The 27323-nt window shown below is 51.8% G+C and overlaps 1 protein-coding gene across 1 annotated transcript in view; it reads left to right on the top strand.

The window, feature by feature from the left end:
- LOC130124175 (SPRY domain-containing SOCS box protein 4-like) overlaps positions 1-27323 on the top strand; it is a 66060-nt gene that overhangs the window by 1187 nt on the left and 37550 nt on the right. The window contains exon 2 of the mRNA XM_056293625.1: positions 13036-14038. Within this exon, the coding sequence (XP_056149600.1) occupies positions 13306-14038 (733 nt within the window). The 5' untranslated portion in view covers positions 13036-13305. The remainder of the gene's footprint in view (positions 1-13035; positions 14039-27323) is intronic.

The raw sequence follows: 27323 nt of genomic DNA, 5'->3' as shown, positions 1-27323 counted from the left end.
ACACATCCACACTAACACACATAAACACTAACACACACATCCACACTAACACACATAAACACTAACACACACATCCACACTAACACACATCCACACTAACACACATCCACACTAACACACATCCACACTAACACGCATACACACTAACACACATCCACACTAACACACACATCCACACTAACACACACATCCACACTAACACACATCCACACTAACACACATATCCACACTAACACACACATCCACACTAACACACATCCACACTAACACACATCCACACTAACACACATCCACACTAACACACACATCCACACTAACACACATACACACTAACACACATATCCACACTAACACACACATCCACACTAACACACATAAACACTAACACACATATCCACACTAACACACATATCCACACTAACACACACATACACACTAACACACATATCCACACTAACACACATACACACTAACACACACATCCACACTAACACACATAAACACTAACACACACATCCACACTAACACACATAAACACTAACACACACATCCACACTAACACACATCCACACTAACACACACATCCACACTAACACACATCCACACTAACACGCATCCACACTAACACACATCCACACTAACACACATCCACACTAACACACATCCACACTAACACACATCCACACTAACACACATCCACACTAACACACATCCACACTAACACGCATCCACACTAACACACATCCACACTAACACACATACACACTAACACACATCCACACTAACACACATACACATTAACACACATACACACTAACACACATACACACTAACACACATATCTGCACTAACACACACATACACACTAACACACATCCACACTAACACACATACACATTAACACACATACACACTAACACACATACACACTAACACACATATCTGCACTAACACACACATACACACACGCACACATACACACACATACACACACATACACACACACACGGCACAGCAGACAGAAACTTAAAAGGCAGTCCAGCTCGGCACCGAACAGAGACAGACGGCCCACGTGACGCTGGCGGCTCCTCCCTCGCTGCAGGAGTTGAGGAGCGGGACCGAGCGGTCCGAACGCTGTTCTGGGAAGCTCCGTCGCCGTCTGGAGGGGCAAAGAGCCCTGCAGGAAGCACGAGTGTAAAGTGCAACTGATTTTCCCAGGCCTGCTACTGTGTGTGTGTGTGTGTGTGTGTGGGTGTGTCTAATGTGTTTCCTCAGATTTTGGTTCGGTTTCATTACTGCTGGAGGCCCGCGGGTATCAGTCTGCCATCTAAATCTACTGCTACCCCTGAGAGCTTTATGGATGGATCACACCAACCAAGGCTCTCTCTCTCTCTCTCCCTCTCTCTCTCTCTCTCTCTCTCTGTCTCTCGCTCTCTCTCGCTCTCTCTCTCTCTGTCTCTCTGTCTCTCGCTCTCTCTCGCTCTCTCTCTCTCTCTCTCTCTCTCTCTCTCTCTCTCTCTCTCTCTCTCTCTCTCGCTCTCTCTCGCTCTCTCTCTCTCTGTCTCTCTCTCTCGCTCTCTTTAGCGTTGCATATTTGTGTGTGCGTGTGCATGTAAGCGGGGATCAATGGGTCTGCGTGGGTGCCGGTGAAAGGAGCGCTCGATTACCGAGGCCCTGACGGTATTCCCCGGAGGAAGGGCGCTGTGTTAACAGCGGGGCGCAGAGGGAAATACGGAGAAACCAGGAGCGGACGCCAACGTGCGCACGAGCTTAAGTAGCTCAGTCGGACCGTATTCTGTCGACCGGCGTAGAACCGAGATACGAGCCGGATTTCACCGGGGGGGGGGCCGTGACCGTCAACCCATCCGTGAAGGGCTTTCATTTGAAATCCACACTGTATTTATGTGTGTGTGTGTGTGTGTGTGTGTGTGGTGTGTGTACTCATTTGCATGCATGCTTAGCCCACATTGATCACCAGACTTGTCGGTGGTGGATTTCACATCACTTTGAGCCGGCCCATAACGTGTCAGCTCTGCTCGAAGCTCCAACCTTGGCTGAGAATGAAATGGAAAGAGAGAGAAGATGAAGGGGGGGGGGTGAATCAAAAGACATCAAAAAAAGAAGAAGAAGAAGAAGAAGACGAACAGATGTGAAGAGCGAGAGCAGAGCCCTCTGACGTGGGGTCAGAGAGCCGAGGGAATCTGGCCGGGAAGAAAGGCGGAGAGAGAACCGAGCGGGACCGAACCTCGGGAAAGAGAGAGGGAAGATCGGAGGATGCCAACTCGGGGTGGACGAGTCCTAATAAGTCTGACTTGTGGGGGGGGGGGGAGTGCGAGTGCGTCTCCTCGTTTGCTCCCAGATGCGTTTGAGGCCTTCTGGGACGTCTGTCTGTGTTTTGACATCCAGTTAGCAGCCAGACGGCACAGTCTGCATCTGGCCTGGCGGTATTCCAGCGCGGAGGGATTCCCTCAGCGGGAATGAATCTCAGCTATGTAGACAGGATGGCAGCTTGTTTGAACTGGAGGGCACAGCCGGCGCTGCCGAGAGGTATCAAATAAATCTGCCCGTTTGGGTATTTGCTTTCTGTGTGTCTCGTGTGCGAGAGAATGCGTCCGGGCTCGTACGTGACAGACATTTTTTTTTTTGGTCCTCTACAGCTGCATCCAGATGTCCCACGGGAATAAAAGCTGGATAAGCGTTCACTTCCAGATCCTGTTGGGGAAACGTCGTATTTTTAGGGATGGGATTTAGGTCAAAGAGGGATGGAGCATGGGGGTTTAAGAACAATGCGTGTTGCAAGTCGCTAGGACGTCCTGGCGAGGCTGCGTGTGTGTGTGTGTGTGTGTGTGTGTGTGTGTGTGTGTGTGTGTGTGTGTGTGTGTGTGTGTGTGTGTGTGTGTGTCTGTTACTCGGCTAATGGAGAGACATCGCCACATGCATAATTACACAGACTCGTACCGTTTCCATCAACAAATCGCAGAGTTGCGTCATTATTTCAGTGTGTAAAAAAGACGTCTGGTGTCCGGGTGGTGTGGCGGTCTGTCCCGTTGCCTACCAACACGGGGATCGCTGGTTCGAATCCCTGTGTCACCTCCGGCTCGGTCGGGCGTCTCTACAGACACAGTTGGCCGTGTCTGTGGGTGGGAAGCCGGATGTGGGTATGTGTCCTGGTCGCTGCACTAGCGCCTCCTCTGGTCGGTCGGGGCGCCTGTTCTGGTGAGAGGGGGAACTGGGGAGGAATGGCGTGATCCTCCCACGTGCTACGTCCCTCGGGCGAAACTCCTCACTGTCAGGTGAGAAGAAGCGGCTGGCGACTCCACATGTATGGGAGGAGGCATGTGGTAGTCTGCAGCCCTCCCCGGATCGGCAGACGGGGTGGAACAGCTCGGAAGAGTGGGGTAATTGGCCAAGTACAATCGGGGAGAAAAGGGGGGAAAAAAGACGTCTGGTTGTTGGATTATGTAACAAACCAAACAGGGTCATGCAAAATGTCCAGTGTGCTAGGGAGGAACTGTTTTTCTCATTTGACTGATTAAATCCATATTATGGGGGTGAGGGTGTCTCGGTGGGCCGTCTCTCTGACTTTTAGTGGTGCATATCGGTTTCAATCAAACCCTTCTTGTCTCATCTTTCCAGTTCGCAAGGTAGCTAGCTTAAAGTACCCCTCCACTCAAGAATGTATTTTTTTATGTCACACTCCTTTGCTGTAGGGGGAGCTGTCTGTGCAAATCCCGAGAATCCGACACGCCAAAGTGCTCTACGCAAGCGAGATTTGCTACGTCACAAATCCGAAAGCCAGTCGCTGTCCAATATGCAAATGTTGGGCGGGCAAAGACGCCTGAAAGCGGCGCAGGGCAGGGCGGCCTTGTCAGTACAGAGAGCGGGTTAGCGTTAGCGTGGTTGACGTTTTGACAGCAAACGTGCTCGTGTGCAGTTTTTGGACGTAAACCGGACCCTGGAGTTTTCTTCCCCTATCTACCAACCCCCCCCCCCACTATACTGCTGAATTGGTTGGCATTTGCTTACAGACATCGGGCTCACATGCCCTACAAGCCCGGAGGGACTGTGCATCTGCTATGCTCACTTCAGGGAGGAGGGTTTCCATAAGCTCACGCAGAAGGCGCCGGGTTTCCACAAGACATTGGTTTGGAAGTCGGATGCTGTGCTAACTATTTATCTGCGACGGCGAGCGGGAGTCAGTATGTTAGTTATATATTTCCTTACTCAGCCAACAGTCAACATATTTCCTTTGCTACTTATAGCTAGCGTTAGCTACATGCTAGCTGCTGCTAGTTGTTTGGTAATAGTGAAACTGTAAACTATGTATTTAGCTAACGTTTCAGTGTTCAGCCATATGAAACGATGACGGCAGCCTGAGGTGCCAAAAAAACGACGCAGCGTAAACCCCTTTCCTAGTCTGGACCTCTATCCAGACTGGATAGAGGCGTCCGTCCTCATGCGCTGAGGGCCGGTGGTTCCTGCCTCCGGCGCGGGTCACCTCGCACTGACGTCCCCGTTAGTTTTGAATTTTAGACGACTGCCAACAGGCCTCCCAGACAAAGCCGGTTGGCTACCAAGATAACCAGATGTTACACGTCATAGAAAAACCTCAGCCAGATGCAATATATACATATAATATATCTTTATGCAAACTCTGATTAGACCTGTGCTTTAGAATTACACGACGTGAACACGCTGTGTCATCGTAGCAGATATTGTTGTATGTTTCACAGCCACCGTTGGGTCAGCCGCTGCCCGTTGCAAAGCTAAAAAAACAAACCAACATAAAAATATAACAGATGCTAACTACACTCACCATTCCCATACGTCTGCTAGTCACCGATTTTGGTGCACAGCAGAGTCCGAGTCCGGGTCTGAGTCCGGGTCTGAGGCTCAAACGTGTGGCTGAATCTGTGACGTTTGCTCCGACGCTAGCCATCTTGATGCGCACACGCTTTCACCGGCCAACCTAGAGTGACCAGCGGTGGTGGGCGGGGCCTGGGGGGGCCTGTTATATTTGCATATTCATAGATTCTGAATTTCACTATGAGGGAGAAAGAGTAGACGTGCTTCCAGCCCCTTTTCAGAGATTTGGTTTTTTTTAACTTTTTCTGTGGGAAACAGTATATTAATCATCTCGGAGTATGTTTAAACTTTAAAACGTGTCTGGATAGTGCTAAATGATCAGACGATATTGATAATTACCCCAAATGAATTTTCCTCGATTTTGAAATCAATACCTGTTAGTCTGGTGGAACATCTCAGATACAGATACTCCATTTTAGCCTGGTGCATTCCTAGATAACGCCTGAAAAAAAAAATCGCTTGCCGTTGGAGAAACGTAGATAGTTAACATTTAATTTGAAGACGGTTTGATGGAAATGCGTTAATTGCAGTTTTTTATGCGCAGATTTGGGGAAATGGCTTCACGTTGGACTTTAAACGGGTTATAAAGGCAGCAGTACTAACCCATTCAGCTTGACATCAGTGGTGCTTTTGTAAATATCACGATAAAAGCGGATGTTTTGATCATAACATCTGCAGCTACATCGCCAGAGCCCTGCTGATTTCTGCTCACAGTCACCCCCACCACACACACACACACACACACACACACACACACACACACACACACACACACACACACACACACAGTCCTAGTCACTCTCTCTGTTCCTTTCTCTGAGGCCCTGTGGATTGGTCGTCTTCAGTTCCCATCGGCTCAACATGTACACACATACACACACACACACACACACACACATAACACACACAGCGAGATAGCACTTGGTGTCAACTGGAAAACATGGCCACTGTGAGTCATGGCTCCAGTCTAAACACTGAGTTCTGGATCCTCCTCTGAAGGCCGTTTCATGCTGTGCTGCTTTCTGTGGAAAAGCCGACAGACGTCCCATGATCTGTCCTCAGAGGGCGGCGAAGAAGTCTGACTGAGAGTGTCCCTCTGCTGTTTCCTCTGCCTGCCTGCCTCTGTGTGTGTGTGTGTTATGTGTGCACGTGTGTGTGTGTGTGTGTGTGTGTGTCTGTGTTCATGACTTCAAAAGCGGTTTTCCATTATTGAACTTTATCTAGGGAAGTTTGTTTGAAACGACTACACTGCAAGCTATCCACACACACACACACACACACACACACACACACACACACACACACACACACACACACACACACTTTTAACTGTAGGGAGCTTGTTAGAAGTTTGGGAAGCGAGCCGACCCGCCACGCCTGCTGTCTGCTGACTGCGGTCCTTTTCCTCATACTTCTGCCTTCCTCCATTTCTTATTGATGGATAGATGGTAGGATGGATAGATGGTAGGATGGTAGGATGGATAGATGGTAGGATGGATAGATGGTAGGATGGATAGATAGTAGATCGGATAGATGGTAGGATGGGTAGATAGGATGGATAGATGGTAGGATGGATAGATAGGAGGATGGATAGATGGTAGGATGGATAGATAGAAGGATGGATAGATGGTAGGATGGATAGATAGAAGGATGGATAGATGTAGGATGGATAGATGGTAGGATGGATAGATAGTAGGATGGATAGATAGTAGGATGGGTAGATAGGATGGATAGATAGTAGGATGGGTGGATAGAAGGATGGATAGATGGTAGGATGGATAGATGGTAGGATGGATAGATGGTAGGATGGATAGATAGTAGGATGGATAGATGGTAGGATGGGTGGATAGAAGGATGGATAGATGGTAGGATGGGTGGATAGAAGGATGGATAGATGGTAGGATGGGTGGATAGAAGGATGGATAGATGGTAGGATGGATAGATAGTAGGATGGATAGATGGTAGGATGGATAGATAGAAGGATGGATAGATGGTAGGATGGGTAGATAGGATGGATAGATGGTAGGATGGATAGATGGTAGGATGGATAGATAGAAGGATGGATAGATGGTAGGATGGATAGATGGTAGGATGGATAGATGGTAGGGTGGATAGATGGTAGGATGGATAGATAGTAGGATGGGTAGATAGGATGGATAGATGTAGGATGGATAGATAGAAGGATGGATAGATGGTAGGATGGATAGATAGAAGGATGGATAGATGGTAGGATGGATAGATAGAAGGATGGATAGATGGTAGGATGGATAGATGGTAGGATGGATAGATGGTAGGATGGATAGATGGTAGGATGGATAGATGGTAGGATGGATAGATAGAAGGATGGATAGATAGAAGGATGGGTAGATGGTAGGATGGATAGATAGAAGGATGGATAGATGGTAGGATGGATAGATGGTAGGATGGATAGATGGTAGGATGGATAGATGGTAGGATGGGTGGATAGAAGGATGGATAGATGGTAGGATGGATAGATAGTAGGATGGATAGATGGTAGGATGGGTAGACATGCAGATGAATACATCGGGTGCAGAGACAGAGTGAGAGATAGACGATAGCGAGACAGTTTAATATTCATAGAGAGGAAATTCTTTTCCGCAGTCAGACCGACAAAACACGACACAGTGAATCATTCACAGTATAACAATGTAACAGTATAACAAAGACTTATTTGAAGGAATGGAAACATTGTGCATCACTCTAGCGTGAATCACGATGAAAACACAAACACTCGTGCCGACCGGAACACGTGCATTCCCAGACAGCATCCGGATGTGGGCCACTTCAGGCAACGATGCGGCACTGGTGGTCTTCTTCTGGCCCTGACAAAATGGATGTGAGCCTGAAGTGGCCCACATGTATAGTAGCAAATATGGCCCAAATATGCCAAATCAAATGTGGGCCTTTTTTGGCGAAGATGCGGTGCTCTGGGCAACATGTGATCTGGATGTGACCCTGAAGTGGCCCCGTGTGGTAAATGGGGAATATGGCCCAAATATCACAAAACTAATATGGGCCACCTTTGGCAAATATGTGGCACATGCGGCACTGCTATGGCTTGGTTCTGGCCCAGATCTGGCAAACAGGAGCGGACCGCCCAAGTGCCGTCATTCCACGCGGTATGTGGGCCGGATGAAAGTGTCGGGTGTGGGACGGGTCCGGGCCACCGCAAATGTGTTATCTGGGTTAGATCCTGTTGTCATGCAACCTGTCTGCCCCTGGTGTCTCTGCACTCTCCTCCATCTAGTCTCCACCCAGGCCTCCTCCTCCCCCCTCCTTGACTCCTGCGGTGCTTTCTCGACATCTCTCTGCTGACCTACATCCTCCTCGCCAGTCCCACCTGAAAGGCCTCGCTGTTACTTGATATCGACCACGCTACGCATAGCGACCAAACTCAAAGCATCTTTTTCTGATGCACCTGCACCCTTCTTCTGTGTGTGTGTGTGTGTGTGTGTGTGTGTGTGTGTGTGTGTGTGTGTGTGTGTAGCCACCATATGCTCTGCAGCCCCCGCCGACAGCCCTGTACCTGTCCAAACCAGCTGAACATAAAGACAATGGTCGTGTTTCTGCGTGAAGTCAGCTGAACTTTTAGTCTTCTCATTTTTCGGCAAGTACGTTTATGCATCTTAAGTGAGCGTGAAAAACCTCCCTGTGAATTTGGGGGATTTTATTTATTTTTGAAATTTTGAAATGACAAAATTCGCGTGAAAACTCTGGGATGGAAACGCGGTTAAAAACGCAACAAATGGGAGCGACCTCTCTTAACCAGCGGGTGACAACGGGCCCCAAAGACAGCGGGACACAGTGCCTCCACAACATGCTGCAGACAGACAGGCAGACTGACAGACAGACAGACAGACAGACAGACAGACAGACAGACAGACAGACAGACAGAGAGAGAGAGATGGAGAGAGACACAGACAGACAGGCAAGCAGACAGGCCGGCAGGTAGGCAGACAGAAAGACAGACAGGTAGATGGACATGCAGATGGACAGACAGACAGATGGAGAGAGTCACAGACAGAGACAGGCAGACAGACAGACAGATGGAGAGAGACACAGACAGACAGGCAAGCAGATAGGCAGGCAGGCTGACAGACAGACTGAAAGACAGACAGAGACAGATGGAGAGAGACACAGACAGACAGGCAAGCAGACAGGCCGGCAGGTAGGCAGGCAGGCAGAAAGACAGACAGGTAGATGGACATACAGACAGATGGAGAGAGTCACAGACAGAGACAGGCAGACAGACAGAGGGACAGACAGACAGAGACAGATGGAGAGAGACACAGACAGACAGGCAAGCAGACAGGCCGGCAGGTAGGCAGACAGAAAGACAGACAGGTAGATGGACATGCAGATGGACAGACAGACAGATGGAGAGAGACACAGACAGACAGGCAAGCAGACAGGCCGGCAGGTAGGCAGACAGAAAGACAGACAGGTAGATGGACATGCAGATGGACAGACAGACAGATGGAGAGAGTCACAGACCGAGACAGGCAGACAGACAGAGGGACAGATGGAGAGAGGGCTACAGACACAGACAGATAGATATGGAGCAAGAGACAGACAGACAAATGGGGGGAGACAGACAGAGAAAGAGAGACAGAAGGATGGAGAGAAAGAGACGGAGAGAGATGGAGTGAGAGAGGCTGACTGAATGAGGGATAGAGAGAGACAGCCGGACAGACAGAGAGATAGAGGCTGAGTGAATAAGGGGCAGAGAGGTGTAAATCAGTGTCAGAGAGAGGGGGGGGAGGGAGAGGGGGAGAGGGAGAGAGGGAGTAAACAACAGATGGCAGAACCATCTTGCAGCTCTCTGCAGCAGACGTCGGCCAGCCCACCGGCCTCTAGAGGTTATCGTGGAACGGTGACCATGGTTACGCCGGGTCAGAGGACAAGTGGCCCCTTGATGACAGTCACTACCACCAGATTTCTGGCCACACGCTCTGCCAGGCTCAGACGGCTCACACACACACACACACACACACACACACACACACACACACACACACACACACACACACACACACACACACACACACACACACACACACACACACACCGTCGCCGTGTCGGCTCACCGTAAAACGGTGTTTTCTTTGGCTGAAGGTGGAGAGTGATGAGTCTGTAATCTTCCATGAGGCATCCAACCCTCACCCACCTGCCAACCACCAGGACACACACTCAGACGGCGACAGCTCTCTCTCTGTGTGTGTGTGTGTGTGTGTGTGTGTGTGTGTGTGTGTGTGTGTGTGTGTGTGTGTGTGTGTGTGTGTGTGTGTGCGTGTGTGCGTCCAACCGCTGAACCCTCTCATGCTGAGGAGGGAACTCAGCAGCTCCCACTCAGAGACCAGCTGCCGTGACCTCATTCGGAGGGTGAATGGGAGAAGATTGGGAGACGGCGAGCGAGCCATCGAGATGAAAAGGCCAACACAGAGACACTGTGTCTGTGTGTGTGTGTGTGTGTGGGGGGGGGGGGGGGGTTGGGGGGTGGGGGTGCTGACTGTCTAGTCGTCTAGCCCGGTGTCAGCCTACCTCCCGTGGGGTTTAGCAGATCACGGGTTGATTTCAGTCCACCGTCTCTGGTCCGCGCGCACACACTGCAGACACACATCTAAACCGCCAGCTCGCCCTGCGGCTCTCCGGCTGATCGGCATGATGGGAAGTTTTTAGTAACCGTGTCGACAATCTTTGCTAAACCGCACGCACAGCGTAGGTGCCGCTCGTTTACAGCTCCTGTCCCCTCGTCAGGCGTTTAAAACAGAAACGTGCTGGCGTCCGGGCGGGCGTAGCGGTCTATTCCGTTGCCTGCCAACACGGAGACCGCTGGTTCGAATCCCCGTGTTACGTGGTCGGGCGTCCCTAGAGACACAGTCGGCCTCGTCTGTGGGTGGGAAGCCGGATGTGGGTATGTGTCCCGGTCGCTGCGGCACTAGCGCCTCCTCTGGTCGGTCGGGGAGGGGGAACTGGGGGGGGGGGTGGCGTGATCCTCCCACGCGCTACGTCCCCCTGGTGAAACTCCTCCCTGTCAGGTGAAAAGCAGCGGCTGGCGACTCCACATGTACGGGAGGAGGCGTGTGGTAGTCTGCAGCCCTCCCCGGATCGGCAGCGGCCGGGACGGCTCGGGAGAGCGGGGCGAGACGCAGTTACCCTCCGACCTTCTCGGGTGACTACAGCCACCCGAGTGTGTGTCCAGGCATCGTCTTCATCATCTTCATCATCTTCATCGTCTTCGTCAGCCGGTCTCTTCCACAGCTTCGCAGCCGTCGTTTCACCACAGGCAGTTCGATTTAAGTTCTTCGGGAACCAGGACAGAAATGATGACACTAGAACGATCTTGACACGTGGTTTGTTTTTGGTGTGTGTGTGTGTGTGTGTGTGTGTGTGTGTGTGTGTGTGTGTGTGTGTGTGTGTGTGTGTGTGTGTTATGGTTTGGGTGGTGGAGTGATAATGGTGCAAGACAGATGACACATAGAGCGTCGTGTCAGCCACTTCCTTGTCTGGCTCAAGGGTGACTGTGCAGTCATTCTTGGAAGTGGCCTGCTGTGTGTCTGTGTGTGTGTGTGTGTGTGTGTGTGTGTGTGTGTGTGTGTGTGTGTGTGTGTGCGTGCGTGTGTGTGCGTGCGTGTGTGTGTCCTTATATGTGTCGTCTTCTCTCTCTCTCTCTAATTGTCATTCTAATTTCTGTAAGTAAGAGCATTTTTTATTTGCAACCCATGGCTGCAAAGCTAACAAGTCGGCGTCCTCGACACCGCCAGATCCAAAAGCAGCATGTACAAAGTGTTCATTTAAGAGCACACACCAGACACACACACACACCAGACACACACACACACACTCCAGACACACACACACACACCAGACACACACACACACTCCAGACACACACACACACTCCAGACACACACACACTCCAGACACACACACACTCCAGACACACACACACACACCAGACACACACACACACACCAGACACACACACACTCCAGACACACACACACACACCAGACACACACACACTCCAGACACACACACACACTCCAGACACACACACACACACCAGACACACACACACTCCAGACACACACACACTCCAGACACACACACACACACCAGACACACACACACACACCAGACACACACACACTCCAGACACACACACACACTCCAGACACACACACACTCCAGACACACACACACACTCCAGACACACACACACACACCAGACACACACACACACTCCAGACACACACACACACTCCAGACACACACACACACACCAGACACACACACACACTCCAGACACACACACACACTCCAGACACACACACACACTCCAGACACACACACACACACTCCAGACACACACACACACTCCAGACACACACACACTGCATACACAGGATACCAGTCTCTTTTACCCCGGCAGTGCAGATAGATTATATTACCCGATGTTTGTTTTTGTTTTTTTTGTTTTTCCGGTTTCCTTCCTGTTGTGTTGACATTTTTGCAGACACGGGCAACGCGAAGAAGAGCTCATTAAAGTTTCATCCTCCAAAACCAACGCGTGCCAGCATCAGCTGGCAGACAAAGACGTCCTCCACCACCAAGCTAGTTTTATTTTTTTACATTTTTTTTTACATTTTTTTTCCAAACTGCGGATGTATTTGCGTGCTTGTGTGTTGTGGCGTGAGTGTAGCTTAGTTGTGTGTTTGTGTGTGTGTGAGATGGGGATTGCATGTGTCTTCCGCATTCGTTGGCAGGATTGTGAGATGAGTCAGAGGAAGTGTGTGTGTGTGTGTGTGTGTGTGTGTGTGTGTATATGTATGTGTGTGTGTGTGTGTGTGTGTGTGTGTGTCAGTGAGCATGCCACTGACTTTCTTATAGTTCAGTGTTTATTCCATGCAAACAAAGCCACACATCAGCTGTCACCAAATCCAGTAACCTGTTAACGTCATCCCTCGCTTTCTCTCTTTCGTCATTCTCTCTCTCTCTCTCCCTCGCTCTCTCTCTCTCTCCCTCTCTCTCTCTCCCTCTCTCTCCCTCTCTCTCTCTCCATTGTTTAAGACTAAGTGTGTGTTTCGTCTGAAGATCACAGTTCACAACACACCACGCCATCTGACTGTTTCCTTTCCTCCTCAGGGGCAGCGGCTGCATTGTCCTTTTGAAGACGTGTGTGGCATGACACCACCCGGCAAGCCTCCTTCGTCATCGCCACGTCTTCCTCCTCCTCCTCATTATTCACCTTCCTCCACCACCCTCCGTTTCGGAAAACCTACACTGCGCTGGCTGCATTGATGAGGTAACACGGGGTTTGACCAAGCGCCCATCTGCACCGACTACCCCGCCCCGTCCCCCCTTATCCCAGCCCCCCCCCCCCACTTCCCCTGCACCTCCGCCCGCACCACAGCCATGGGCCAGAAGATCTCCGGGGGTATCAAATCTGTGGACGGTCGCGGGGAGAACGCCGGCTCCCCGTCCTATCGGCCGTCAGCGCACCACCGGCGCCATCCGGAGCTGAGGGGCCCGGATTTCTCCAAGCCGCCCCGGTTGGACCTCCTGCTGGACATGCCATGCGCCGGCCTGGAAACTCAGCTCCGCCACACGTGGAACCCTGAGGATCGCTCCCTCAACGTCTTCATCAAAGAGGAGGACAAGCTGACGTTCCATCGCCACCCGGTGGCCCAGAGCACGGACTGCATCCGCGGGCGGGTCGGCTACACCCGGGGCCTCCACGTCTGGAAGATCCACTGGCCTGCCCGGCAGCGGGGCACCCATGCGGTGGTGGGCGTGGCCACCTCCGAGGCGCCGCTGCACTCGGTGGGGTACACGGCACTGGTGGGGTCGGACTGCGAGTCGTGGGGTTGGGATCTGGGGCGGAACCGGCTGTACCATGACAGCAAGAACCGAGCCCACAGCTCGCTCCCCACCTACCCGTGTTTCCTGGAGCCGGAGGAGGCCTTCTCCCTGCCGGATTCCCTGCTGGTGGTTCTGGACATGGACGACGGCACGCTGAGCTTCATGGTGGACGGACAGTACCTGGGCGTTGCCTTCAGAGGGCTAAAGGGCAAGAAGCTGTATCCCATCGTCAGCGCGGTGTGGGGACACTGTGAGATCACCATGAAATACATCAATGGGCTCGATCGTAAGTACGAATGCTAACGCCGCCGGTGTGCTGATCTTCTGGTTCAGGTTGGCGAAACGTAGACAACTTTATTTCCTGCCTTACGGCGTCCTGACAAGGCTGGGTGATACTGAACAGAATCAACCTTGGGATGCTTTCTGTTTTATGATATGTGTTGCAGTGTTAAAGAGTCAAAAGGAATTATGACATAATTTCCACAAATTTGTGCAGATCATGCAGTTTAGAGCAGGAAATGAGGCAGTTAGTTGTCTAAGAAGTCATTAAATCAGACTAGATTATATTGTTTGTCAGATGCACGCGAGTGTTTCTCCTCAGGAGTAGTCATAGGAACTGGACTCTGCTGGATTCTGCGTTTTATCAAGCAATACGAGTTCGGGCTTAAGACGAACGGTGGGACGAATGTGGTTTCTTTTACATCGCATCGCTTGTAGTGTGACTATTGCAGATGTGTATATTGAGATGTCAGTTCTGAAACCAATATATTGTTCAGTCGTAATCCAGACTTCAGCTAAAAATACCAGACTGTGTGGAGAGTAAATCCCTGTTGTGTCTGTAGTCATTGTGTTTTTGCTGAGGGCTTGCTCTCGCTCTATTGTTCGATATTTCGAACTGTTTTTTCACTTCCTGTGGGACTTCTTTAAGGCTCGATAACCTTTGTACTGATGTTAGACTGCAGCCACAGATTGACTACACAAACAGCAGAGTAGACCAGATCCCCTCGGCGGACGTCGATAGACGGATACGCCGAGGCAGGTCAGGCAGGCGGGCTGATGGTGGATCCATCGAAGGCCAGAAGAAGCAGCTCTGGTCTGGTTGTTATTGACTAGCCTCTTCTTGGAGCTAACATTAGCGCTAGCCTCCACAGTAAAACACCTCAGAGACAGTCGTTTGATCTGGGCCCCGCCGCTGCATCTCTCCCATTCATCTCTCAAAATGTTACCCAGTGGCCCCGGGGCCTCCTCGCTCAATTGGACCTGTTTTCTTGTGTGTTTTCATGTAAGTGGTCCCTGCAGGTAGGGATGCTGAAGGTCGCGTTGGTTTGTTTGTATGCCGGTTCCTCGGGTATAGGCTGTGTTTTGCCGCAAATGGCCGCTAATGGTTTCAACATAACTTGGCTTGTTGGTGAAATGGACCGCGAACACTGGAAAATACAGCTACGCTCAACCGATGAGGCCGCCGTCCTGTGTGCTTCGTTTTGAAGATCAGATAAAAGTAGCTGTGTTTTTTTTTTTTTTTCCCATCCATCCATTTTCTGAACCACTTATCCTGCTCTCAGGGTCGCGGAGATGCTGGAGCCTATCCCAGCAGTCATTGAGCAGCAGGCGGGGAGACACCCTGGACAGGCCGCCAGGCCTTGTTGTAAGGAATCAGCTTTGCATTTGGACAAAGAGGTGGAGATTGTAGCTTGGCTGTTATAGCACTCGCTCTGGTGCGGCAGTATGGATGGAGCGTCTTGTTTTTCTGAGAACACTGTTTAAAGTAGGGCTTTTTATGAGGAGTCAATCAATTTGACGCCCCAAAAAAAGCCACTGATCCCAGTTACTACCTCAAATCTTCGTTTCAACTGTTTGTAGCGAATTCGGCGGGGGGGGGGGGGGCGGTCCGGGAACCGTCGCAGCCGGGACGCGAACCCGGGTCTCCCGCGCCACGGGCGACGACGTTGACTAGTCGGCTAAAGGGTCCGGCCCGTTAGCCAAGGGCTAGCGAGGCCATTTATCCGTGCACGTTACATGTTAACGCGTGTCTACACATGTAGAGCGACCGCGTAGGGCAGCGAAGCAGTCAGACGATCACAACAGCCGCACGCAGACGATGCAGCGGTTTATATGAGTCGAGGAAAGCCAAGAGGAGACCGATGGCAAACAAAATGACAGAAATTTCCAAAGTTTGGGACCGTTTTCAACTTTAAATGCAGAGAAATTGCAGTGGTCTGCAGGCTTTGCGAAGCCGAAGGTGCTTATCACAGACAGTGCCACAGACAGTGCCACAGACAGTACCACAGACAGTGCCACAGACAGTACCACAGACAGTGCCACAGACAGTACCACAGACAGTACCACAGACAGTGCCACAGACAGTGCCACAGACAGTACCACAGACAGTACCACAGACAGTACCACAGACAGTACCACAGACAGTGCCACAGACAGTGCCACAGACAGTGCCACAGACAGTACCGCAGACAGTGCCACAGACAGTGCCGCAGACAGTACCGCAGACAGTGCCACAGACAGTGCCACAGACAGTACCACAGACAGTGCCACAGACAGTGCCACAGACAGTACCACAGACAGTACCACAGACAGTGCCACAGACAGTGCCGCAGACAGTGCCACAGACAGTGCCACAGACAGTACCGCAGACAGTGCCACAGACAGTGCCAGAGACAGTGCCACAGACAGTACCACAGACAGTGCCAGAGACAGTACCACAGACAGTGCCACAGACAGTGCCACAGACAGTACCACAGACAGTACCACAGACAGTGCCACAGACAGTGCCACAGACAGTACCACAGACAGTATCACAGACAGTGCCACAGACAGTACCACAGACAGTGCCACAGACAGTGCCACAGACAGTACCACAGACAGTATCACAGACAGTGCCACAGACAGTACCACAGACAGTACCACAGACAGTACCACAGACAGTGCCACAGACAGTACCACAGACAGTGCCACAGACAGTACCACAGACAGTACCACAGACAGTGCCACAGACAGTACCACAGACAGTACCACAGACAGTACCACAGACAGTACCACAGACAGTACAGCGTCCACGCTGCGGCGCCTCCGCAGAAACGCCGTGTACACATGGAGTCTGTTGATTTGTCTGCTCCTTTTCTGTAAACTCCAGGCCACCTTGCATTAAAACAGTGACAACGTAAGAACAGGGACCAGGAAATACAGGAAATAGAAAAGACGCGTGTCACAGAGTGAAAGATGCGATGTTACTCTGGAATAAAACAGGTAAAAGTACTGTCTTCTAATCTGGTTAAGTGGATTCATTGCGGGTCATCGATAGATCACTTGTTTACCAAACAGTAGTGACAGACCTAATGTTAAGTCCCAGTTGTGTTCTGTTCCTACAAACAGTGTGTGTGTGTGTGTGTGTGTGTGTGTGTGTGTGTGTGTGTGTGTGTGTGTGTGTGTGTGTGTGTGTGTGTGTTCTGTAAGAGTGGCTGGGGGTTTCTGAGCAGTTGTAGTCTAAACACGGACTCTTTGAACAGCTTGTCTCTTGCTCTCTTTCTCTCTGTCTCTGTCTGTCTCTCTCTCTGTCTGTCTCTCTCTCACTCTGTCTCTCTCTCTGTCTGTCTCTCTCTCACTCTGTCTCTCTGTCTGTCTCTCGTTCTTGCTCTGTCTCTCTCTCTGTCTGTCTCTCGTTCTTGCTCTGTCTCTCTCTCTGTCTGTCTCTCTCTCTGTCTGTCTCTCGTTCTTGCTCTGTCTCTCCCTCTGTCTGTCTCTCTCTCACTCTGTCTCTCTCTCACTCAGTCTCTCTCTCACTCTCTCGCCCTTGCTCTGTCTCGCTCTCTCTCTCTCTGTCTGTCTCTCTCTCACTCTGTCTCTCTCTCTCTCTGTCTCTCGTTCTTGCTCTGTCTCTCTCTCTGTCTGTCTCTCTCTCTCTCTGTCTCTCGTTCTTGCTCTGTCTCTCTCTCTGTCTGTCTCTCTCTCACTCTGTCTCTCTCTCTGTCTGTCTCTCGTTCTTGCTCTGTCTCTCTCTCACTCTCTCGCCCTTGCTCTGTCTCTCTCTCGCTCTCTCACTCGCTCTCGCTCTTTCTCTGTCAATTCAGTTCAATTCAGTTCAATTCGGTGATGCTTTATTAGCGTGACTGCATTAATTACAGTGTTGCCAAAGCAGAGCAGGTCAGCAGAGTAGCAAACAAAACAACACAAGGACAAAGGAATACATACATAGATCTGGCAGCAACGGAAACATAGAACTCTGTCTCTCTCTCTCTGGTTCTCACTCACCCACTCTAACCTTTCACCTACACGCATGCATGTGCACACACAAACACAGACACACACACACACACGCACACACGTACACACCCCTCTTCCAGGAAAGGAAAGTGTGTGTTATGAAACTATGCTGGTGATTTTTCTGCAGAAGCCTGCAGGTTTACTGTGATTTCACAACCCAGTGTGTGGGTGTGTGTGTTGGTGTGTGTGTTGGTGTGTTTCTCTGTAGAAAGCTGCAAGAAAAGGCCGTTACCTCCGTCAGTCAGCTTGTGTTTCCACCGGTACGCCGGTGCTCCTTTGAAAGCTGCCTCTGAGCGAGCCGGGAGCCGAGAGCCGGCCCGTAACATTTGGTATGGTTGTCTGTTTGGAGGAGGAGGTGCTGAGCTTAACTGCGGTGTGAACCGGATGCGAGAGATAGAAACCGCAGCTCGCTCGACGGCAGTTGCACGACGGAAGATAATCTGGGACGGCGAATGTGAATTGGAGGATGCCGGTGTCTCGGCCTTTGAGGCCGAGACACCGGCCGGGGGGGAATGGCCTGTGCAGGATCACGGGGGATTAGAATAGCCGTCTTCTTCTTTCACCTTGCCTCCTCTGCTTTTCCTCGCTGTCGCTCTCCCGGCAGCCGCGGTTTATCGCCGCTAATTTTTTGTTTTCGGGCTGCCTTCTTTCGGCCGCTGAAAGCACCTTACCTTTTAGCCACTTTCCGTTTATAGGGCTATCCGCGGGATTACACGCTCGGTCCCGGTGACGGGGCCTCTTTTCCCCCAAAGCGCCTCGGCTGGAAAAAGCACACGGGCCTCCCACTGTGAAATGGGCTTTGACAGGGGAAAGTGGCCCGCCAAGACTCATCCTGAGAGGGGTGACCTAAGAAATAAGGGAGGAGGGGGCGTCCGGGTGGGTCTATCCCGTTGCCTACCGACACGGGGATCGCCGGTTCGAATCCCCGTGTTACCTCCGGCTTGGTCGGGCGTCCCTACAGACACAACTGGCCGTGTCTGCGGGTGGGGAAGCCGGGTGTGGGTATGTGTCCTGGTCGCTGCACTAGCGCCTCCTCTGGTCGGTCGGGGCGCCTGTTCGGGGTGGGGGGGGGGCTGGGGGGGAGTAGCGTGATCCTCCCACACGCCACCTCCCCCTGGCGAAACTCCTCACTGTCAGGTGAAAAGAAGCGGCCGGCGACTCCACGTGTATGGGAGGAGGCATGTGGTAGTCTGCAGCCTTCCCCGGGTCGGCGGAGGGGGTGGAGCAGGGACTGGGACAGCTCGGAAGAGTGGAGGGGGGTGTAGAAACGGGGGGGGGGGTGTAGTCTGCGTCAGTGGTACCGGAGCGTCCTGATGGACAGACCTGGGGACGGAGACAGGAAGGGTTGTGTGTCTTTAAGACAGAGGCTTCAGCAGTCGATTGGCCGTTGGATGTGACGTTTAAGAGACGGATCCGGGCAACGGGAAGCGAAACCAGTCAGATACGGGACTATCAAGTCCACCACGACCATTACTGACCCGCCGTCCTGCACCCGGTCCTCCTGCAGCTGCTGCTCCTCGCTGCTGTTTACATGACTCACCGCGAGAGTATGAACTCGCTCGCTGGGTGTGGGTGTGGGTGTGTGTGTGTGTGTGTGTGTGTGTGTGTGTATGTGGGTGTGGGTGTGTGTGTGTGTGTGTGTGTGTGTGAGTTGTCTGCTCCATAGAGGACTCAACACTGAGTGAGTTGTGCGCCGGGCTTGGTAAATTAATGGGTGGTTCATTTATGTCTGGTTGTATCATTATTGTATTCTTGAGTCATATTGTGTGTGTCTGTGTGTGTGTGTGTGTGTGTGCGCGCTTATAAGCTTGGACCTTAAGTCTGCTATCTAAAACTCATGAGTTCAACCCCACCAAACCATCACACACACACACACACACACACACACACATCCTATCGCCACAGTGAGGATTCAACAAACTAATCACTGTCAGATGAACAGAGTGTGTGTGTCTGTGTGTGTGTGTGTGTGTGTGTGTGTGTGTGTGTGTGTGTGTGTGTGTGTGTGTGTGTGTTCATAGGTTTGAGTTGCATTTGGGGGTGCGTTGCCGGCTATAAGGCATGTTTCTGAGCACTGCACTAATGACTTAAAGTACTTGTTCCCCCTGCATGGAGCAGCTATCGGGGTGTGTGTGTGTGTGTGTGTGTGTGTGTGTGTGTGTGTGTGTGTGTGTGTGTGAGTTATCGCCGTGCGGGATGCAACGTGTATTAAAACGAGATTTATGGTGGCTGTGCTTCCTCGGCGAGGAGGAAAAAAAAGCGGGTCTCTCATCGGCAGCGCTCAGCTTCACCGTCCACAGCAGTAAATACTATTTGCTGTTGTAAATGTAAGTCTTGTTACCCCTCCCCCCACACACCCACCCACCCCACCACACCCCCCGGGATGGTGCCGCTCCATCCAGCTCCACTCCGGCCCCGTTATAGTTTGGGAAGGCCCCGTGAACGTGCCGGGTTACAGGTACCGCGTGTAACATTTTGACTTTCCGGAAGCACGAAATGAGGAGCAAATATTAGCAACCGCATTAGCGCTGCGTGGGCACCGATTGAAACTGAGTAAATGACTCGAAATGCACCCCCCCCCCCCACACACACACACACACACACACGCACACACACACACACACACACACACACACAGGCACGCACACATGTGGTTTCTGCATCCAGACAGAGAGGCTCTTTGTTGTTTGACGCCCGGTTCCCGTAGAGACACGGCTCGCAGTCATGGCAAGTGGCTTTGATTTGTGTAGCCCGATATCACAAATTACACATTCGCCTCAGGGGGCTCCGCAGCAGCACGACTTCCTGTCCCGAGACCCTCGCCTCGGATCAGGGACAACTCCCTTAAGTACAGTTCTGCACCTTTCTAGTCCGCCGACCACCGTCAGATTTGTGAAAAGGGCAAATGTCTGGCATCCGGGTGGAGTGGCGGTCTATTCCGTCGCCGACCGACGCGGGGGATCGCCGGTTCGAATCCCTGTGTTGCCTCCGGCCTGGTCGGGCGTCCCTACGGACGCAATTGGCCGTGTCTGCGGGTGTGGGGAGCCGGATGTGGGTGTGTGTCCTGGTCGCTGCGCTAGCGCCTCCTCTGGTCGGTCGGGGCACCTGTTCGGGGGGCGGGGAATAGTAGGGGGGGTGTAAGAAAATATCGATACGCGTGAGTATCACGATATTCTCGTGTTTACGTGTGAAGGTTCGTGACAAACATGTTGTTGTGTGTAACCCCACGACCGCTAGAGGGCAGTGTTGCGGTCTATCTTCAGCCGTTTGACTCGTCCACGCCAACGCCACATCGTACACTGAGACAGGAAGTAGCATAAGCGCAAAGAACACAGGCCTATGAAATTGCGATATATCGCCGTATATTGACTCGTAACCCTGTGTCGTGATGTGTATCGTATCGCCAGATTCTCGCCAATACACAGCCCCGGGGAATAGCGTGATCCTCCCCCGCGGTGCTACGTCCCCCTGGTGAAACTCCTCACTGTCAGGTGAAAAGCAGCGGCTGGCGACTCCACATGTATGGGAGGAGGCATGTGGTAGTCCGCAGCCCTCCCCGGATCAGCAGAGGGGGTGGAGCAGCAACCGGGACGGCTCGGAAGAGCGGGGTAATTGGCCGGGTACAATTGGGGGGGGGGGGGGAAGGGGAACCCCCCCCCCCCCCAAAAAAAGAAAATGGCAGATGTGTAAAACCGTGTCGCTTTTGTGCGGTTTCTCTGTCTGAATTTGTGCGACTTGCTTGCTTCGATGTGTTGATGCGATTCACGCCTCTGCGTAACAGAGGTCAGAGGTCAGGTAGGAGATGACATCAGGCCTGTGAATAAGGGAGTTTCGATACGAAGTGGTGCAAAAATAAACCCCCCAACAAGAACAAACACAACTCCAAAAACATGCTGGAAAAAAACCTGTCATCCTGCAGGTGTAATACAAATTATATTAGTCACACAAATTACGTCATTCAGACCCTCTCGTGTAGGAGTAATTAATCCTGTGCTGTTGCTAGGTAGAATATCTGGCACCCGTATTTAATTGTGCAACAACACATATATGCATGTGCATATATATTTGTGTGGGTGTGTGTGTGTGCATGCACATGTGTGTGTTTGCGTGTATGTTTGCACATGTATGTGTGTGTGTGTGTGTGTCGGCAGACCTACACTGTATGTCTAATTAGCTGTGTCACTGTGATGAAGACTCACATGGGTCTACACGTCCACACACTCACCTGTGAAAAAAAGCACACACAACTCGAGGAGGCTCACCCCCCGCACACACCACACACACTCGAATACCCGGCTGTTTTCCTCCCCCCCCCCCCCCCCCCCCTTGTCTCTGTCTCTCTCTTTTCCTGTCTGTAAATGTACCAGTTAGCGGGCTGTGATTCACTACGGCGGGAGCTGTCTCAGCCTTCACCAAACGCTGTTTGTTTGTCTTCCTCTCTTCCCCTCCGCACACAGGAAGGAACGTCATGACACACTCCGTCGTAAAATATGTCGGGTGGCGATACTCGTCTGCAAAACGTACACATCTGTCAGAGTACGGCGTGAAAGCTGCCTCGAGTCATATGACCTGCGGAGCGGCGTGTTTGTATTCGTCTAACTTCCTGTAAGGCACGTGGCCGGTCAGTCAGCTGGGTGAAGCCCGGCCTCACACGGCGTGCTGAGTAAAGGACTGCTGTCTCATTATGAGACCGCGATGATAACATCGCACTCTAACGAGAATGATGGGGAGAGAGGGGGGAGGGGGGAGGGGGAGGAACGTGGAACACACTCGTTCCATCATGGGAGTAAATGAGGAGACAGGGAGAGGTCGGAGAAAGGAAAAAGGAGAGAGAGCAAGACTGTTGTGACTGCTTCGGCAATACAAGTGCCTGTTTGTCATGCCAATGAAGCACTTCTGAATTTGAATTTGAGAGACAGATAGACAGACAGACAGACAGACAAACAGACAGACAGACAGAGAGAGATATAGAGAGAGAGAGAGACAGAGAGTGAGAGAGAGAGATAGAGAGTGAGACAGAGAGTGAGACAGAGAGAGCTAGAGAGTGAGACAGTGAGACAGAGAGTGAGACAGATATAGATAGAGAGTGAGACAGAGAGTGAGATAGAGAGAGATAGAGAGTGAGACAGAGAGACAGAGAGTGAGACAGAGAGAGTGAGACAGATAGAGATAGAGAGTGAGACAGAGAGAGATAGAGAGTGAGACAGCGAGTGAGACAGAGAGTGAGACAGAGAGAGAGAGACACACACACACACAGAGCGAGAGAGACACACAGAAAGAGACAGAGAGAGAGACAGAGAGTGAGACAGTGAGACAGAGAGAGAGACAGACACACACACACAGAGCGAGAGAGACACACAGAAAGAGACAGAGAGAGGGTAAGAATTCGATAGACAGTGTATAGGCTGAGATGTGGGGTGAGTAAAAGCGGAGCGAGAGAGAAAGCGGATGAGGACGAGAGAGGGAGGACAGCCTGGAAATCCGAATCGGAACGCTTTATTCGTGCCGAGAGACAGACAGTACGGGATGATGTAATTCCGCGGGACACAGAGATCTGCTGTCTGTCGAGTTTGTAAGAGGAACCTCCAAACGGTTTTACCCCCCCCCCCCCGCGACTCCTAATGATGCTGACCAAACCGCGGCGCGTCTGCAGTCCGCCGCTCGGTGCTGCTGAGTCTCTGTCTGCGCTTTCACACTGGCAGCGTCGTCCGAAGGACGGCCGGGCCGCCGTCTCTGCAGGCTGTCTCTGCCTGTGCTGCACATCCACCTTCTGTTTACCCCTGGGCGCCGTTAGCGCCGCGGGCTACGCTGACCCTGCATTCCACCACGTCCGTCACCGACAACTGACCCATTTTAGTCTCCCGTAAGCCTCACACCCTACACACCCTACACACCCTACACACCCTACACACCCTACACACACACACATCCCGCCATCATCCCCTCCGCGCTGCTCAGCCTGCGTCACACGAGCTTAAATCCCTCCAGATCAGACTCCAACCAGACGCCAGTGTCGATGGATGCGGCAGTCCATTCACTAAGCCGCGGAACATAGAGATTCATTCAGGCCGCCGCCCCTCTGGAATGTTGTGGTGGTTTAAAACTCGCCGGACAGAAACACTCATACGTGAAAGGCCTTTTATACTGTAAATCTGCCCGGCGCGGTGGGCCGGCCTACAGTTGGTGGTTATGGCTGATGTTTCGTCTGTGACTCTGGTGAAATCAAAAAAAGATCAGACCCAGGGAACATTTTGCTGATGGTTCTGCGCGTTGTGCAGCCGTGGGTCGTGTACTCGAGCGAGGCAGTAGCACCGTCGCCGTGTACTGTATTGACGGAGGAATCGGCGCTCTCCTGCTCACAGAGTCTTTCCCACAGTGCAGATGTGGACCAGAATGCATTGTGCCTAAGCGTCTGTGTGGTCGTCCGTACAATCCTCCGGTGCCAATGTTGTTGGACTACCACATGCCTCCTCCTGATACATGTGGAGTCGCCAGCCGCTTCTTTTCACCTGACAGGGAGGAGTTTCGCCAGGGGGATGTAGCGCGTGGGAAGATCACGCTATTCCCCCCTAGTCCCCCCCCCCGAACAGACGCGCTAGCGCAGCAACCACGACACATAACCACATCCAGCTTCCCACCTGCAGACACGGCCAGTTTTGTCTGTAGGGACGCCCGACCAAGCCGGAGGTAACACGGGGATTTGAACCGGCGATTCCCATGTTGGTAGGCAACGGAATAGACCGCTACGCCACCCGGACGCCTGTTGAATGCCACCATTGGAAACGTAGCTTAACAGAGAGGATGAGGAAGTGTTTTTTTTAAATTGCGCCTTCAGAGTGGATGAGAGCGGAGCTCAGAAACTCAGCTAAACTCGGTGGACGTCAAGATACATCATTTTACACTGTACACAGCAAACCTTACACTAACACTATATGCTACCCGCTGTGTACTGCTCTTCACAGTAAACTATGTCGACAGTTAGTATGTCAGAAAGGGACATACTGACAGTTTTGTAGGAACTGGAAGTGACGCAAGGCGTGCGCTGACAGAACTGTGATGAAGCAGAATCCGGGGCGTCTGGGTAGTGTGGCGGTCTAGTCCGTCGCCTACCAACACGGTGATCACTGGTTCGAATCCCCGTGCTACCTCCAGCTTGGTCAGGCGTCCCTACAGACACACTTGGCCGTGTTTGCAGGGGGGAAGCCGGAAGTGGGCGAGAGTGGGGTAATTGGTTGGCCAAGTACAACTGGGGAGAAAAATGGGAGGGGAAATCCAGAAAAAGAAGCAGAATCCGACGAGTTCAACCCAAAAGTTTAAATGTTCTTCAGCTTTATTGGTTTGTTTTCCCATCATGCTGCGTGTTGGTGGTAAATCCTTGACGGTTTCCGTCACCGTGTATTCATCTCTCGGCGATTAGTGTGTTCCAACTTCAGTAGGTGTTGGGCCTCGTGTGAAATCCCTTTATTCCACTCGATAACGGTTACCGTCTCTACGAATATGGGGCGGTTACGTGGAATGGCGATAGCCTATAGCCCCCCCAGCGTCACGGTGAGGTTATTCAAAGGCGGTAACCCGGGGATTCGAACCGCCGTGTTTATTCACCTGGGCCTTCTTTGAACTGAAGGCCCAGGTGTAAAATACACGGCCCGCCGCTAGAAAAGGGATCCCATCTTCGCAACTCCTCTAAACCTTGGACACGTCATGATAAAACATTCAGCCATGCGTAGCTGGAAAGGGGCAGTGTTGTGTTCTTTATAGCCGTTCGGCTGCACTACGTCCACATTAAGTTCAGTTACAGTCACCCGTGTGTGAGCCGAGTGCGCTCGGCTGGCGGTGGCGGTGACCTAGCTTTCCATCCGCAGCCAGGCGGTGCGGCGAGCGAGCTGAGCGGAAGGTAAACACAGTAACTGCTGGCTGTGCAGTATGTGGGTCAATGGGTTAGCGCTTTAGCTGGGCTGCTAAAGGCGTCATGGTTAGCGCTCCGCTTCCTGCTCCCCTGATTTATATGCCTCTTTCTTTCTGATGTGCCATGCATACTTTCTCTCGCTCTCTCTCTCTCGCTCTCCCTCTCCCTCTCTCTACCCCCCCTCTGTCTCTCTCGCTCCCTCCCCCCCCTCTCTCGTTCTCTCTCTCTGTCATGTTCATTCCCTTTGATGTTGGCTTCTCTGCATAAGCAGACAAGCTACCGGTGTCTTCCTCTTTGGAGCCCACGCACAGAATAATCCCACACAAGGGAACTTTCTACTCAAATAGCTACTATGTTCTTTGATTCCCTCCTCCCCCCCCCCATAATTCAAATAGCCATTGTCCTAAAACTGCACCACGTGTAATACCGAAATGCATACGCCTTAAAGAGCCAGAACAAGCGTCTTAATTTAGCTAGACGAGGATTGTTGTGGAGTATTCATGTTAGGAGTGTAACTTCTTTTGCTACAAGCGCCCCCTCTCTGAACACAGACAGTTATCAGGAAGTTGAGGTCACAAGACTTTATTGATAACTAGGGGTGTCCGGGTGGAATAATGGTCTATTCCGTTGCCTACCAACACAGATCGCCAGATCGAATCCCCGCGTTACCTCCGGCTTGGTCGGGCGTTCCTACAGACACAATTGGCCGTGTCTGCGGGTGGGAAGCCGGATGTGGGTATGTGTCCTGATCGCCTCCCTTGCCTCTCCTCTGGTTGGTCGCGGGGCCTGTTCAGGGGGGAGGGGAAACTGGGGGGGAATAGCGTGATCCTCCCACGTGCTACTTCCCCCTGGCGAAACTCCTCACTGTCAGGTGAAAAGAAGCGGCTGGTGACTCCACGTGTATCGGCGGAGGCATGTGGTAGTCTGCAGCCCTCCCCAGATGGGCAGAGGGGGTGGAGCAGCGACCGGGGTGGCTCAGAAGAGTGGAGTAATTGGCCGGGGACAATTGGGGAGAAAAAAAAGGGGGGGGAAATCCCCCTCCCAAAAAATTGATAACTAGCTAGCTCGCTAACTAGCATGACGTTGCTCTGATCGACTTACAGCGTGACGACCATTCATTGACCGTCCAATCAAGTCAGCGTATTAGGTGATGTCATTTATTACCGGAAGCTGATTGGTTTTCTGAAACGGGGTTTTGTGACGTTGCCCACCAGGAGGAGAGTCTCTCAAGGGGGTCGTGTTTTCACAGCAACAGCACTTCTAATATTTAGGATAACTTTAATTCAACAAACCTGTCAAAAAAAACACAACCAGACTGGAAAACGTGATTTTCATGATTTCATTGGACTCCATCTTTAAATGTTGGCCATGTTTGCCTGCAGACTCCTCG

This window comes from Lampris incognitus, chromosome 14, assembly GCF_029633865.1.
Source record: "Lampris incognitus isolate fLamInc1 chromosome 14, fLamInc1.hap2, whole genome shotgun sequence".
In the NCBI taxonomy this organism is placed as follows: Eukaryota; Metazoa; Chordata; class Actinopteri; order Lampriformes; family Lampridae; genus Lampris; species Lampris incognitus.
The sequence above is the reverse complement of the archived record's forward strand: the minus strand, read 5'-3'. Positions and strand labels throughout refer to the sequence as shown.